The sequence below is a fragment of the Stegodyphus dumicola genome, chromosome 11 (assembly GCF_044657685.1).
Source record: "Stegodyphus dumicola isolate Sdum_Otavi_A_Nest chromosome 11, ASM4465768v1".
Lineage (NCBI taxonomy): Eukaryota > Metazoa > Arthropoda > Arachnida > Araneae > Eresidae > Stegodyphus > Stegodyphus dumicola.
In genome coordinates, this window is record NC_140778.1 from 154,096,396 (window position 1) to 154,114,271 (window position 17,876).

The window sequence follows — 17,876 nt, forward strand, 5'->3', positions numbered from 1 at the left end:
CAGTGCGAGAAACATGCATGTATTCATGCAGATTCTTCATTATTTAATTTCTTTAAATAAAACACAGTGCGAAAATATTTGGTACCAACAATTTGCAAGGAGACACGGACATTTATATTTAAACAGCGCATAATGCCGCTTCGAAACTAACAGCCTTTCTAGGCTACCGCCCCTTTGGGCTAATAAATTAAATTAACAGTAAATAAAAAAAATCTTATGCGGAACTAAGAATAAATTTAAAAATAATCGCTTTAAAATACAAGCAAAATTAATTATCACGGTTAAATACAATTTTAATATTAGAATTAAATGTATAAAAATTTTTAAGGAGTGTTATAGTGTTTATCACTATGATGTATTATGAAACATAATTGAAATAAAATTTCTTTATATAAATTGTGCTACAATACTCATCTATAATTTTAAAAAAGCAGTACAATTTAGAATTTTAAACAAAACTTTCAAAAATTCGTTTTTAAATATTTTAGTTACTTACACCAATAAAAAGCATAAAAATTGCAATCTATTAGTTCAGGTTTAAAGTATTATTTTTTAAAAGAAGTGGTTACAAATTTCCTTACAGCATAGGAAAAGCTAAAAAAATATCCAGTCCTGAAAGCATGCAATAGCTTTATAATTATTTGGAACGTTAATTATGCTTGATAAATATGCTAAATTTTTAAAAATCAATCTCAGTTTCAAAAATAAAAATATGTAGAAATTCAAATTTGTGAAATGAGGCGCTACAACCAGCTTTTTCTTGACAATTATACACGCGGTAATAGGCAACCCCTATTAAATTCCTGCAAGTCGTCCCTACTCCTCAGAATGTGATCAAGGTGACAGCCGGAAACGCGTCAGACGAGGGAGAAAACCCATTTGGGTTTGTCTATCTCTTATAAGGTCCATGCCCGGTCATGAATCTGAATAAAGCAATGAAAATTATTGTTATTCTTGAATTATACTTTTTTATAGAAACATATGGCAGTGAGGGTTAGTTTAACAAATCTATTTTATTTTGTTATTAAAGACAATTTAAAAAAGTGAATTTTTAAGACCAGCAAAAGTATAAATTATTTGTGACCTCTGTAATTTGCAGTTCATGCCACCATCCTTGAGATAAAAATCCTGTAACATTTTATTGGCCACGCTTCTCGCTTAAAATATTTACATAGGTTAAAGTTTATAGCCCTAAAATAGTGCATAATGTTTAATGTAGATGTAAAATATTCTTTAATGTTTTGTTATATTCATAACTGAAGCTGTAGAAGGAGGCGGCCACAAACAACGTAGGGCGGAGCAAAGCGTCAGATCATAAAAAGTGACCGTAATATGGTGCCATCTATCGATGCTAGATTTAACTAGTTCAGTCATGTAAATAGATAATATTATATACTATGTTTTGAAAGTGGCGATATGGAATTTTCAATATCATATGTTATATTAGTTTCTCAATATAACTTTTCTCAATATTTGTTAAAAATGTATAAATTTTCATTTCAGTTTTCATTCCTTTTATTTTTTTCCTCTTTCATTGCTTCTCGTTTTCGGTTTAGCTACATGGTAATGGGAAAATTTTTTGTGCCCATTTTGCTGAATGTATTAATAAAGTTCTAGCCTAAAAAGGCACTTTTCATTGGAAGAGACTGGTTATATGTTATTAAGTAAAACGGGTACTCTATTTCTGTTAGACTCAGCAGCGGCCTAGCGGTAAAGTAACTGAACACTGACAGTTCGGTCCGGATTTGAATCCCTCGAAGACACAGTCTATTTTCGTTGTTTTTCCCATTTTTAACATGTATACGAGGCAGTTTTCCTTAGAAAGTCCTCCACGAAAGCATCCCTACCCTTAGGCAAATAGTCCTCTGGCTTTGCCGTAATTATATAAACCAAACTTACTTCTGTTAGGTGGCCGGTAAACCAAAAACGAGAAAGAGAAGGAATGAAAGAGGAAAAAAAATTAAATTAATGAAACATTAAATAAAATTTTATACATTTTTAACAGATATTGACAAAAGTTATATTTTATAAGAAAAACATTAATATATCATATTATATTGCAAAGTACACAGCGCGACTTTCAAAACAATGTAAATTATATTATCTATTTACATGACAGATATAGTTAAATCTAGCATCGTTAGATAGCACTAATTTAAGGTGACTTTGAAACTGTCCTCAGAATACTAACTAATAAATTGTGTTTTCACTTTTTATCAAGTGTTATCATTAATCACGCTAAATCCACGAACACGTAGAACGTAACAGTATCATGCTAAACAGTCTACTACTGGGCAGTCTAGTTTAAAACCAAAAACAACAATTTTTAAGTTTCACTTTCTATATTTACTTCATGCCTTATGTTATTAATAGCAGCTTTTGCTGCCAGCCGTCATCTGGCTTTTAAATGTACTGGAAAAATAGCTGAAGAAAACACCAAACGTTAAATTTGAAAACTGCGTAAAATTTTACTCTGCAGAAAAATTTCATAAAAAAAAAAGTTATTACGTATAACAAAATTACAATGAAATAAGCAATATCCCTTAATACAAATATTAATTACCTAATAAATAAATTAACCAACATCCCTTTGCAAAATCTTATGAACTCAAATGGTATAAAGGAGGTAAGAAAATTTTTTCCTAAAAAAATCACTCAAAACTTTTCAGTATCTTAAAAACAGTGAAATGAGCAATAAATAACATAAAAGAATACAAAAAACAAAAAATTCTGAAAGGCAAAGTATAATTGATGATATTTTATCTTATATTTTTAAGAGAAAAAAATTACAACGAAATAAGCTATATCGCTTGATACAAATATTAATTACCTAATAAAAAGAATTAGTCAACTTTCGGCTGAAGAAAAAAAAACATGCAAAACTTTTCAATATCTTACAAATAGTGAAATAAGCAAAAAATAACATGAAAGCAACTTAAAAAACATAAAATTCCGCGCAGAATATTACTCTACAGAACAACTTTATCAAAAAAAAAAAAAAAAAAAACAATAAAGATGTATTATATATATATGTAAATGACAATGAAATATGCCAATTTCTTAAAAACAGTGATATAAGGAATAGGATGGAAAATTGTTGCCAAACCCATATTTTTAAAAGAAAGAAACTATTCAAAATGATGCGATTTCTATCAACAACAATAAAACAGGAAAATTGTTGCCAAAATCACATTTTTAAAGATGTGAGATGTGAGAAGTGTACTCGGAAGTTTCATTTAAGGAATTTTTAAAAATACAAAATATTATCATTTTTCCAAAATTCTTTTTGTAAAAGCAGTCGCAAGGATGAAAGTTTAGCGTGTCCAAAAATCAAAGAAAAATAAACTGTACGTTTTTAAAAATAAACTTTTTCAGAAAAAATCCTATTGAAAAGGGGTTAAGCTTCCTTTGTTAAATAAATTCGTATTTAATCGATTTATTGAAACACGAAATTTATGTTAAGTTTGTAAAATAGCTAAGTGCTTACGTTTCATGAGGATGTGAAAATGGAGTGTGTAGAGTAAAACTCGCTTTCCTATAGCCCATTATGTCTCAAAATGACGCGATTTCGTCACAAAACATAAAATAAAAAAATTCAAATTCGAATTTCGAAAAAATCGCTTCGAGGTGCACTGGCTCTTGTCTACATGCACCTATGTACCAAATTTCGTAACCGTGGATCAATTTGCTTACATGCAGCTCGAACGAAAGACACACATACAGAGAGATTCTTTTTTTTTTTATTAGTAGATATTTCTCAAGTTTTCTGTAGTCTTTCCTGTTTTAATTAATTAAATCTTTTCTCAAATTTGTTTCAGATTTGCTGAGGATGGAGCAAATTTTTCGATTAGTAGAGATGATCCTACATTGATACAAAGATCCCTTGATGATGATTACGAATTTCTCCGCTGCTTGGGCTTGGAGGAGAAACATTTTATAAAAGCTGTAAGCTAGATCTTTTTATTGTCATTAACCTACATGAAACATCTAAAGGCTTTTAGGTTAATTCGCATGAGTTCTTTTTCACTGTTCACTGACTGAAGTAATGTGTTGGTTATAACGTTTAAATGGGGAATTATTCTGTGATTAAGTTTGTTTCGAAAAAAATATCTTAACCGCAAAGAGGGACATGAGTAGATAATTAATCTTCTTCGTGTTCTTCAGTAAATTAATGGGTAAAACTATATCTCATGGGGTATCAAATCTGTAGAAAACGATTTCGATGAAGGTCGATCATTTGAGGCACGGACATAAAAAATATTATTCGTGTCCAAGAGAAAATATTGAATGATAGCAACTTAAATACAAAGCAGATAGCAGCCAGGTGAGACCTACCTAAAACCATTGTGCACCTTTTCTTGAACACCTTCATATGATAAAAGTCTCTGTAAGATAAATACTCTAACTTATTTTTGTTATTCGAAAGCAGCAGATGATAAAAGTCTCTGTAAGATAAATACTCTAACTTATTTTTGTTATTCGAAAGCAGCAGATGATAAAAGTCTCTGTAAGATAAATACTCTAACTTATTTTTGTTATTCGAAAGCAGCAGATGATAAAAGTCTCTGTAAGATAAATACTCTAACTTATTTTTGTTATTCGAAAGCAGCAGATGATAAAAGTCTCTGTAAGATAAATACTCTAACTTATTTTTGTTATTCGAAAGCAGCAGATGATAAAAGTCTCTGTAAGATAAATACTCTAACTTATTTTTGTTATTCGAAAGCAGCAGATGATAAAAGTCTCTGTAAGATAAATACTCTAACTTATTTTTGTTATTCGAAAGCAGCAGATGATAAAAGTCTCTGTACGATAAATACTCTAACTTATTTTTGTTATTCGAAAGCAGCAGATGATAAAAGTCTCTGTAAGATAAATACTCTAACTTATTTTTGTTATTCGAAAGCAGCAGATGATAAAAGTCTCTGTAAGATAAATACTCTGACTTATTTTTGTTATTCGAAAGCAGCAGATGTCAATCAAATTCAAAAACAGCAGTGTGTATTCAAGGAAACTGAAACTCCAGATTTAGTTTTAACTGATTTTTATATTGTAGAAACATTAGGTTAATTGGAAACAGGAAAGATGGAAAATGAGCAACTCCTTCGCTGGGAATCGAACCACGGACCTCTGAAATACGCGCCCAGCGTGCAGACCACTACACTCCGAAGGCACTACCTTATATACTTCCCCTTTTAAAGGGCGACTGGTGTTTAGGGGACCCAATTTCCAAAATCCTGTGTGTGGAGAAACACCATCCACCACCCCTTGTTTAGTTCGGACGCCACTATAAAGACACTAAGTATTTTTTTAAGAAGGAGACGTGAAAAACGAGCAGCGCCTTCGACGGGAATCGAACCACGGACCTCTGGAATACGCGCCCAGTGAGCAGACCACTACACCAAGAAGGCACGCTAAGAAGGAGAGAGAAATACCTTATAATATGCTCTCCAAAGTGAATTATGACTGCAATCTGAGTATTCTGTTCGAAATTTAATGTTGAGGATACCATGAAAAGAGCGGAAATGACATATTTTGGGAACAAATCTTAAGAATTATTTCTCACGATACAGTTGCTCATAAACGATGTGAAAAGTGCACCAAGGGTAAAAGGATACTGTAGTGAAAAATAATCTATTAAAACTTCCTCTGTTTCTTTTAGAAGTATATCACGCTGAGAACATTTGGACCTACCTACGCATATGCCACAGAAATAAAATTCAATAGTTAAATTAAAAAAAGAAGGAAATGAATCAAACGTTTATTTATCTCCGATTTAGCTTACAATTTTGCATAAAAAAAATGCCTTCGGTATATAAATATTTTTTTTAATGGCGGGCACTTACCTGTAACGGCATTGGCCACTACTAAGATCACTACTAAGTGATGGCCATTTTATTGTGCAGGTGGTCTAATGTGCGGCCACCGTTGCTTTCTATGGAGGGACAGACAATTTTGCATCCATTCTTCGGGATTCGAATTCAGGCCCTTCGATATCGGAGTCAGGCTCCCCTAACCACTATACCGTCTGGGCGGCCCTTTGGTAACTATAATATTAAATTCTCGCTTACAAACATTAATCTGCGATTTTACATACTTATATTATTTGGAAAATGTGACACTGTAAAAGGTTAGTTGGCTGTTCATGATAATCTTCTGAAATAAAATAATTTGAAACCTAAACATTACCTACAATTTCATTATAAATAATTTTAATCGTAGACAATGTATCCCTATAAATTTCCAAATTTTCGGTTGCTTTAACCAATATTTTAGAATTACTGACTGGGATATAAGAAAAAATGTTCTTCTATACCCAAATGCGCAAAAATTGAAAGAACTCTGCAGAGTTCAAGGAAGATTTATTATCCTATTCCTCCTCTACTTCTGTAAAAGACGTGTTTTTATTCTGTATTACAACTTGTTGGCAGATGAAAGATTGTAAAACCGAACTAATATCATACATGCGACTATATAGTCAGGTAGTACCAAAGAATCTAATCCCCTATAGATTCTTTGGTAGTACTGTTTGTCTATCATAAGAAAAGCTCTCGCCAGTTAGTCTGCAGTTGTCTGTTGCCGTAGAAACGAGACTTGACCCATTTTTCGTAGGGATGTCTTGAAGTCTTTTTTCATCTCAGCCAACAGTCGCCAAAAACGAAATAACAATAAAGCAACCCTTCGTTCGCTCCTATTTGAAATAGACTAGCCCTGTTGCTATAACGACCGCCACCCGCCAGACACTGTGGCGAGGTTATTCTTCTCGTAGACAGACAGTAATGAAGGCTGAAGAATTCAAACAGTTTATTACTACGGCTTTGCGCCTGATCGCGCAGTTTATGTTTTATTTGAAAAAGGTTTATCATTCCCATGCTAATTTATAAATGCAAATATCAAAATTAATTGTCTCAAATTTATAAGGTAACTTTTTTGTATTTTTTTAAAGAAATGACATTCATTTTGACAATGAGAAAATTGGGGGAAATGCTTAAGAATGCTTGAGAACGAACTCTTAAAATTCAGTTTTATTTGTACAGAGTTTCTTTAGCATATATTTCATTTCGTCCTGATATATCCATTTTTTTATATTTTCAGAATTTCAACGCAGCTCGTAGCTCATTCTTACCAGAAGAAGAGAAGAAAGATCTGCTGGAGCAATTAAGAATCGCTTATAATATACAAAAAGATGAATATTAGCCATCTTCTATTTACTATTTAAATAAATAAGTATTTTCGACCTGGGAACTACATTTACATAGTTTAATTTTCTTTTGTAATGACTGTTTTACACTGTAATTTGAAAATTGTCATTTAATAAAATATATAGTTTACCTAATATAACAAGTATGCATACAATAATACATATAAGCGAGCCTAAAATATACAGCACCTGGAGAATTTCGTTTTGAATTTTTATTTATTTCAACAAAAGAAGCTTTTTCCAGTTTAGCTGATGAAAACAGGATTTTATATTTGTCAGGAGGAGCAATAAATTCTGCGTTTTTTGCACTTGAAAAAGAAATAAACTTTTATACAAGTAATAGAAGTTTGTGGTACTTACATTCATAAGATCAGAAATGCGCAGAGTCAACACAACACAGGATCGATACTGCACAGTATCGACGTGGCTTAAAATCGATTACCGGGACATAATCGGTATTAGATGCCGTCATAGTAAGAGCAATACGATAAAAGAGAACATCTAGTAGCGATGTAATAAAAAGTAGATATATTAAAATATATATTTGATAATTAATATATTAATATAGGTTGTAACCTTCACAGAATCGTCATAAAAAACAATCGACGCTAGACACAATCGAGATTGACGTAAGATCGACGTTGTGTACTATCAGCATATAATTGACATTGCTACGGCGAAAACAATGCTTATAACTATTAATGCCGCACCTTCTAGACTGTAAGAATTTTACTTAGTCGTTATTTTTTTAAAGGATCCAACATTAGATCTGGTTTTGAACCAGAGTTTTGGCAAAAAATGCAAAAGTTGAAACACCACATCCAAAAAATTTGATGTGGACAACACGACTTCCTTGTACGACTTCTTTGTTTACATTTTTTGCCGAATTTCTTTTAAACTCATTTCCCCGAATTTCATTAGAGATATATGTCTCATTTATGCAATTCAGTTCTTACTTCGCGGCAGGGCAAAAATGCAAAAAACTTAAAACATCTTCATTCAAAATTTTAAAATACCAAATACATATAAAAACAGTTAAGAAGTGGTATTACAATTAAAAATTAGAGTTTCTGCTCAAAAGAAATGATTGCTAAGAGACACTGCCTTGTATACACGTTTCCGCACGGGGGAAACCATGAAAACAGACATGCAGCCAGCTCGTTTGCGGGATTTGAACCTCGTACCGAACTATCAGTTTCAGCGAGTTTGCCGTTCGGACACTAGGGGGGTCGGAACTAATGTTTTTAGAAAAGAAGCAATTGCAATCGCAGTAGCTACTTCATTAAATTTAAGCAATAACATTCTAGATATTAACTTAAATATATAGTTATATTTAAAAAAATTGCCATAGTTTTCGTTTATTTTACCTTTTTCAATGCATTACGTATTTAAAATACTGAAATACGAATTGAAAAAAAAAATTTTTTTTAGCGTTAAAATTATACCTGAAAAAAAAATCGAATTGAAATTGTTTTCCATCTTTCTTATTATAGGTAAGTCCTGTAATAATTCTAGGAACTTTTAAATTGAATTTTTTTGCAATTAGCTTATGTGCGATAATCATCGTAATAGCTTAATGATGTGCAGTAAAAGCATTAACTTATTGTATGTATAGGGTATTATTGTTATTATTGTAATAATAACAATACCCTATACAAACAATAAGTTGTGATTGTGTATTCCTTTTCTTACATTTAGAGATGAAGTAATTTTCTGTATGCTAATTGTAATTTGAATTTGTTTAATTTCTTTAAATTGAATTTGTTTGCAATTAGCTTATGTGCGATAATCATCATAATAGTTTAATGATGTGCAGTAAAAGCATTGACTATAGGGTTTTATTGTTATTATTACAATAATAATAATAACAATATTACCCTATACAAACAATAAGTTGTGATTGTGTGTTCCTTATCTTACATTTAGAGATGAAGTAATTTTCTGAATGCTAATTTCGTGTCTTAATAAAAAAGATAGAAGTCTGATTAAAAAAATAGAAAGTATAATTTGTTTGTTGGAAGTTATTCTTGCAATTTTTGTGTGCAAGCAGAACATACAAAATACGTTCAGTCACTTCATGAATTATTAATTCGTTTGGTTCTGCCGATTGAAACCGAAACGAGAGGCGCACAGTTACATGTTATAACAGCCCCATATACACAGTTTCAACATTCTAAGGATACTCATTTTTGAGTTATGAGAGATATATACATACGTACGTCAGTACAGACGTCACGAAAAAAAATCCCTTTTGAATTCATTTTAAATCTATTTTACAATCCGTTTTGGAAATGAAGTCCTGTGCGTAATTACAGATGTCGCTCAAAAAAAAAAAATAAAATAAATAAATAAATAAATAAAATAAAAATAAATAAATAAATAAATAAAATCGTCCAAATGGATTCGGAAACAGTCATATTGGATATTTTCATTGAAATGTGATACACAAAGTTTGTCGGGATTAAATATATAATAAGAGAAGCAAAAAATAGAAAAATGTAATATTTAGTCATATAATTAATGCATTAGGAATTATTTTATTTCATGATAGCGTCCTGTTTCTTATCTGATAATGCATAAACGCCAGTTTTCCTGATGAAAATGCCTATAAAAATTCACTGGAAGTTTCACTTGCTTAAAAAAAATGTGTTGAATTGCATCTCCACCTTTTCTTTTCTTCTTCCTTGCCATTTTAATTTACATTTAATGAACAATGTGATAAATTTAAGAATTTTTATATTTCAGTTGGTTGTTTCATCAAAAACTTGCTTAATATTTTATTTAAAAAAATTATTCATTTCTTAGCTGAATTGGATTAAATTCTTGATGCAGCATTTTTTAGGCGTATATTTTTTAATTATCTCGTTAGTATTTTGTTAATATATTTCAAGAAGTACCTAATTATTTTACGTTATTGTTTAGATTATTTTCATTAAAAGACAAAATAATACTTGTGCATCCTTTTTCTGTGGTAGATTTCTATCTAGAAAAGTGTTTCTTCTCCATTCGCTCTATTCGTATATCTCTGTCACTCTCACGTTCTTGGTCAACAGGTCAACCTGATCACATGGATTCCTCCATTTTTATTTTTTCATTTATCTCTTCTGTTTAACATTTAGGCTGTGTTTTTCCTGTAATAGCATACCGCGTGCAACCCTACAGTTATTAGACCAAAGGGACGTTAGACCCAAAGGGGCCATAGTCTCATAACGCCATTTTGCATCATTTTACTTTCTGCGTTGATTCACTTTTCAAACTGTTGCCACCAAATATTATCGCCATGTATTATACTTAAAGAAACTAAATAATGAAGAATCTGCATGAATGGTTCTCGGTCTGTGAAAAGACAACGGTACCTATTTTCAATAATTATCAAATTTTGAATAACATAGTTCTCTACTCGAATATGGGCATCTGGAAGCCCAAATTTCGAATTTCGAATTTTTTTTATTATCTATTTCATAATTTTTAAAACTTTAATGAATTTTTCATTAACAAACTCAACGATTTCAAAGCGAGCAATGGCAATACTAGAAGAAAATTATCTCCAGCGCGTTAGACTGTGTATCGGAAATTCTAAAGATATGCTCTTTTTAAATATTTTATGATATTGCTGTTGAAATGAATTTTATGGTTTAAGTACAAAAAGCATGCTATTCGATAAATAAAGGTAGAACACGAAACGTTAAAAAAAAACGACCTTTTGGGGGTAGTATAAAACCTGAAAGTTTTTAGATACTTTTTTTCCTGACTCATAATTGCTAAATTTACATTTTTTTTAAAGTCTAAATAAATGTAGGTGTGCAGTGTGAACATCCAAGTAATAACTCCAAAACGGAGATGAAAGGTCAGTCTCTCATAATGTTAAGCTATAATGTTATAAGGTCAGCTGGAAAACATTAAGCTTATCTTCATTAGTTTGGACTTAAAACTAGAATTTATATGTAGGAATAATTTTTTAATTTCTTATGTATTCATAATTATTGAGTTAATTAATAATTTTAGAATTATATTTATTGCAATCAGGATCAGCGCTAGTTGTTTATTAGCTCAAAAGGTCTCTTAATTAAGACACAATAACAGCCGAATAAATACTAATTCAGAAGTCAAACAACAAAAATCAGCGTTATGTTTTCAAAATTTTCGCAGGACTAGTTTCGATGGTTTTACCGAACCACCATCCTCAGCCGCAAAACCGCAAATGAACAAGATAGGAAATAATGATTAGATAAGATAAGAAAGCCTGGACAAAGAATAAGCAAGTGGCGCCATCTGTTGGTGAAACCAGAACTAAAACATAATTCCTTTAAAGGGCGAAGGCAAAGATGGATTGGAATTAGGATCGTTAACTAGAACAGAAAGATTTTTTTGAATGTGAAATGCCTATAGAAAATCCAGTTCTCCAATGGAAGATGTTTTTTGAATAATTTTGGCAGCAGAAAAATTGAAAGTGTCATTTTCGGACCAACAATGTTGAGCAACAGAAGACTTCTGTGTTTCCTTTTTCCTAACATATGCCTCATGTTCCTTGACGCGAAATTTTAAGGCTCTCTTAGTTTGGCCAATGTAAATCAAACCACACTGTCTCTTAGTATTGAAACGTGAGTTTGTATCGAATCACTATAAATGCTTCCTTTCACTTTTCGAGTCTGTAGCCATTCAGTAACCTGTAATTCTTTCAAACTGAATCTGTTTTTCTAAATTATCAAACTAAGCGATTTGAAAGCTATAGACGAAGTTCTTGAGAATATTCTTTTCTTCCTTTTGAATCGGATTGATTAAATAATAAAAATGTATTTAATTCATGACTTTTAATTAAAGGCTATAATTAAAGATACTCAATATTTTCAAAGAATGACTTGATATAATTTTTTTATTATTTATTTTACATTACGTAAAACTTTAACGAATTTTATTAACAAACTAAACGATTCGAAAGCGAGTAGTGTCAACTCTATACGGAATAAAACATTTTTATCTCCAGCGCGCGAAACTGCATAGCAGAAATTCTAAAGATCTGCTTTTAAGCAATTTTTTTTTTTTAAATTTTTTTTATTTTGTTGTTGAATTGAATTTTATGTGGCGCGAATGCGAAGAATATGATATTTATTGTAAAGTTAAGGCATAAGACAGGCATAAACATACAAAAATAAAATACTAAGCAAAAAATAAAAAGACTAAAGAAAAGTTTTATAAGCCATATTACTAAGAAAACTGAGCATTGATATGATGAACGGGAAAAAAGAAAAGAAAAATGTATGCCAACACTGCATCGGGAATTATAAACGTATGCTGCTTTTAAAACTTTTGTGATTTTGCTGTTCAATTGTATATGGTGTAAGTAAACCGAAAACGATGCTTAATAATAAAACTAAAAAGACAATTAAAAAAATCTGATGTGTGCACCACATGACTTCCTTGTACGGAATATTAAATTCTATGAATTTTTTCTTGCATTTCATTTAAACTTATTGGTTTGAATTAAATCTACTTCGCCGACAGCGCATAAACCACAATAGAATAAATGCACTCTTTAAAATTCACCATATTTATTTACCATAGCGACACTAAGGCCCTAGGTTCACTTAACAGCGCTACATTTCAGTCATTTTTTAACTATGTCTATGCTTATCACTTAGTAAGAGGCAATGTACCATTAACGGCCTTTACCGATATATTTAATTTGACTTTTAAATGCGTGAGAAATCGAGTAAGTTGTATCCAATAATATGGAAGTACTTGTGCACATGCTGTGCTAGAACTCAGAGATTACTAGCCACGGAGGCTCCTGTGCGGCCGTCCGTAGAATAAGTAAATTTTGAACAAATGAGGCACTCGTGTGGCCCCATCTATTAGTAGGGATGAAAAGCATTTTATTTGACTGGAGCTCTGGTGGCGCCATCTCTTGCAGGATGTATTCTAAGGTATTTTTAAAATTTCATAAAAATTATTCTTCTGATAAGCAATAATTGGTAAGTAAAATGATTAAATACACAATTTGCAGTACATTGAAACGTTTCACAAGAGTAAAAACTATTTACACAACATACTTTAACTCAGAATGCACAAAATTCATATCATCTTAAGAATTATTTAATCGTTGCCACATGTTGTATTCAAATACTATAATAAATCTAAAACCATATATAAAAGAACGTAAGCAAAAAAAAAAAAAAAAAAGAAAGAAAGAAACAGTTTTTCACAGATGATTCAGCATTTCTCATTCAATTAATTCAGTTCTCCCTTCGCGACAAGGCAAAAATATATAAAAACTCAAAATATCTGTATTGAAAATCATGTAGTAAATCTTAAATACTTATTTCCTCGAATAAATTCCAAAATGGATTAAGCATGATTTAATTCGCAATGATAAAAGAATGCGCTATCTTTGTTATTGCGAAGCTTAGTTTCTCTAGATTGCCAGCAAATCTACTATTCTGCTGTCTCAAATGTAAACAAGCAATGGCCCACATGACAAAAATTATTAGGCTTAGCGGCACTTAAACAACTTTTAAATTGTTAATAATTCTAAAAATATATCATACAGATTTACTAAAGGCATAAAAGAAGATATAAGAACAGCATAATTCAATTCACTTTTAAAGCAAAAAATGCGCCATTTACAAACATATAAGAATAAAGAAACTGAAATCACAGAGCCGAGTAACAGAGTGGATATATACATATATTTATATACTTTTAGTGCGGCCGATTTCAACCAAAATACGAGGTGCACATCTACATGTTAGAGCAGTCCTATATACAAAATTTCAACGTTCTGAGGCGACTCGTTTTTGAGTTATGCGAAATACATACGTACGTACGCACAGACGCCACGAAAAATTCTTTTCAGATTTTATGTTAAATTAGTTTTACAACTTTTTTGCGGAAAAGAGTCCTTTATTCTCTCCTTACATACAAATGTCAAGCAAAAACAATCTTTAAATTGCATTCGATAGCAGTGAAAATGGCTATTTGCGTTGAAATATGATGCCTGAAACTTTTCGCGATTACAATGAAGGACTATTGCTTTTGTTTTGCGATTTTGTGTTTAAAACTTTAAAAGGCTCTATCACTTTTTGTAATCCCACTGCGAATATGTACATCTGAAAGCCCAAATTTGAAATCTGGAATTTGCTTTATTATCGATTTCATATTTTGTGAAACTTTAACGAATTTTGATTAACAAACTCAACGATTTAAAAGCGAGCTATGGCAACACTCTACGGGGAAGGAAAAGAATAAAAAACCTTTTTTTATCTCCAGCGCGCGGAACTGTTTAAAGAACATGATATTTAATAAATAAAGGTAACACACAAAACGTTTAAAAAACGATCCTTTGGACGTAATTTAAAATCTGAAACCTTTCAGATTTTTTTAAAAATTATTTATACTAATTTTAAATTTATACTAAATTTAAATTATTTATACTTTTTAAAATTATTATTATAATTTTTTTACTGTTCGGTGCAGTCTCTGCAGGCACAAAATTCTACCTCTCTAAATTCTAAAAAATTTGCTGTCGCTAAATTGTGCCTGCAAGAGCGGCAGTTCCAGTTGCACCTCTGGCAGCCATCCCTGATCACCGTTTTTAAGTTATTTTTGATATTTTAATTGAGATATTTGAATATAAAAGGCCAAAACTTAAAAAATGATAAACGCTACTAAAGTGATTGATTCTTTTTATAACTATCTTGATTCGTTTTTTAACATAAACAAAATGGGAGCTATGACTTTGTTTTAAGTAAAGCAGCTTAAGGTTTCGTAACATGATGCGCACATAAAAAAAAAAAAAAAAATTAAAATAATTTATTAATGCTTATAATAAAATTAGATGACAGCAGAGCATTTGCTGGAATGCACGTCATTTTTACCGTCTCTTAAATTTTTAAATTGCATACCTACATACCACTCAAATCTGAAAATACTTTTATTGACACATGAAAAATTGAGAAAATTATATAGTTTGACTGTGTTGGCACGGCTACTAGAATCATTACAAGACATCGTAAGTTAAGTCCCACGTGGTCTAGTGGTTAGGATACCTGGCTCTCACCCAGGAGGCCCGGGTTCGATTCCCGGCGTGGGAAGTAATCTTTACTTTCCTTTCCCGCTATTTAAAATCTTTTTGTGATAATTACATTTTAAAATACAGATTAAAAAATTGCGCTCTTGCGGCTATGAACGGCAACTAAAATAAAATTGTAAATAGATATGACATAATTATTTGCTTCTAAACTATAGACTGCAAATAATGATTTCCGGGACTTTAGCAGGAAAACTGCATAGGAAATTTAAGTACCGCTCAATGAACAGTATTTCTACAAAAGAAGATCTTATTTGACTACGTTTTTCAGATTTAATGACAATCAACTTAAATAGAAAACCTTTGAAAGAATTTAATAATAAATCCTTATCATTAAAAAATTTTTGGAAAATCATTATTGGGCCTTAGAACCTCCTAGAAGATTATCTTTGACGTAAAAGAAGAAATAATGTATCACAGCTTAGCAGTTATGGTGCTGAAAAATTAAGTTTGTTTTTTACATGTAATTTTTCACCTCTCTTTTATTTATTTAGTTATTTATTTTTGGTGCCTACACAATTATTTGTATACTTCATTTTGTAAAAAATAAAGAATTTAAGCAGATTTTTTTTTTTTTTTTTTTTTGTAAAATAAAGTTTTATTATTATAATAATTTAATATATTTTAGAAAAGTAAACTCAATTTGCATAAGGGATAAAAAATTCAAACACACAAAATAAATAAATATATAACCTTTATTTGTTTGTATTAAAATTTTTACTTTGAAATATTTAATAGTAATTAAGATCTAAAAACATGTATGATATTTCACAAACACGCACAAAATGTAATTAATTTGTTCCATTAAATTATAATAATTTAAAAAGGACCATCTATAAAGTTACATTCAATTTCTGAGAATATAGGAAATACGAAATCTTCACACTTTAGCTTCTAGATGGCAGCACATGCAACTGGTATCAATATTTTGCGTTTTGTAACTTTCGCTTCTTGAACTAACATTTATTAAACACCTAATTCATTTGTAAGGGATATAAATTAACTTATCTAGTGTATATTTATTCTTTTATGCAAGCGTAAAATTTACAATAATATCGTTAGTATAGCTATATAATTTTATGATATTTTGTCACGTCGTACAAATAAAACTACTTATGTATGGAAAAGCAGACATGATATATACTTTTCTTTATTACATTTTCAAAACAATAATGGTTTTTGGAATATTAAAATATGGAAAATAAAAAAATACAATTTAGGAAATTCAGCCATGTTGCTATGAGCATTTGTGTGAATATCAAGTTGGTGTTTCCTCTTCAAACAAACATTCTTTCTTAGAAGTCGCAGATAATTGCTTCGTCTAAAAGATTGCGTGTTAAAATCTTTATTTTCACAATGTTATACGGCAAATTTAACTTATTTTAAATCTATTTAACTTAAATATGAACTTATTAGTATTAACTTAATTACTACTAACCTAAATACTAACTTAAATTTCAACTAATACTAATTAAATATTAGTTAATTTATTATTATTAACTTAAGTATTATGAATTAAATAATAACTTTTAAATTAAATTTTTTATCATTAAAACTAATTAAATAATAACTTAAACAAATTTAAAATTTATTAAAATTATTTAAAAAATTTAAACTAATTAAATAATAACAAATTTAAACTAATTAAACAAATTTAAACTAATTAAATAATAACTTAAACAAATTTTTAAAATTAATCAAAAATTTAAATATTTTTAGGATAAAAGATTTAATTTCCAAAATTCAAAGCGAAATCTTATAAAAAAGCATCAGGGGGAAGGGGAGGGGGAAAAATACTAAATAAGTAAAATTGTAAAAATAATGAATAAAACATAAAATGCTGGGCAAAAAATATAAAATAAAGAAGAATAGTAAATAATTAATTAAAATAATGCATCATAAAAAATAAATTGAAACAAAAAGACGAAATATTTGAACATATAATTAATGAAAAATGAAATATCGGTTTAGAAAGATTATTTCTGATGATAGTAGATTAAATTAAGCTATGTAGATTGTCATGAAAAGTATGGGTGAATTGGTGAATAAGTTGTGAACTAGTCGTGAATTGGCATTGAATAAAAAGCTCACTGCTGTCTTCAAATACAATCCTATCGCTTTAAATTTATCACTGTTTTCAAAGAGTTCAATTTACATTTGCTATTTTAAAAAATGTCCCAAATTTCACCGTGACAAGGTGGCCAGCCAAGGATTTAGAAAACCAGAACTTGCTAGTTCATTGGACAGATCTAGCATATCTCCTATAAATATTTTAAAGAAAATTTCGGAGATTTTTTTTTTTCCAGTAATTATTCCGCAGAAACCTTTTCCTTACTTTTAAATTTAGTTCCTCTTAAATTACCTAAAAATCTTAAATTGGTGAATGGATATGCTTAAAACTTTTTTACTTACTGAAGGCGAAATCAGCAAAATTCCACGCAAAGAATTGAAGTCATCCGGGTAAGAACTACTTACATGGTGATTCTGAATAACCCAGTAGGTTATAAAAACACAGCGTTCCCACGCCGGGAATCGAACCCGGGCCTCCTGGGTGAGAGCCAGGTATCCTAACCACTAGACCACGTGGGA

At 30.3% G+C, this 17,876-nt stretch overlaps 1 protein-coding gene and 2 non-coding genes across 3 annotated transcripts in view; 2 read left to right on the forward strand and 1 right to left on the reverse strand.

Annotated features, from left to right (window-relative positions):
- The window catches only part of LOC118182323 (adenosine deaminase-like), a 44,427-nt gene extending 37,182 nt beyond the window's left edge, over positions 1 to 7,245 (forward strand). Inside the window, exons 7-8 of the mRNA XM_085827338.1 lie at positions 3,819 to 3,945; positions 7,096 to 7,245. Coding sequence (XP_085683464.1) covers positions 3,819 to 3,945; positions 7,096 to 7,197 — 229 coding nt within the window. The 3' untranslated portion in view covers positions 7,198 to 7,245. The remainder of the gene's footprint in view (positions 1 to 3,818; positions 3,946 to 7,095) is intronic.
- Positions 7,246 to 15,219: 7,974 nt separating this feature from the next.
- TRNAE-CUC (transfer RNA glutamic acid (anticodon CUC)) lies at positions 15,220 to 15,291 on the forward strand. Its single transcript has one exon. It is a non-coding gene; the product is annotated as a tRNA-Glu (tRNA).
- A 2,513-nt stretch (positions 15,292 to 17,804) lies between these two features.
- TRNAE-CUC (transfer RNA glutamic acid (anticodon CUC)) lies at positions 17,805 to 17,876 on the reverse strand. The gene has a single exon. It is a non-coding gene; the product is annotated as a tRNA-Glu (tRNA).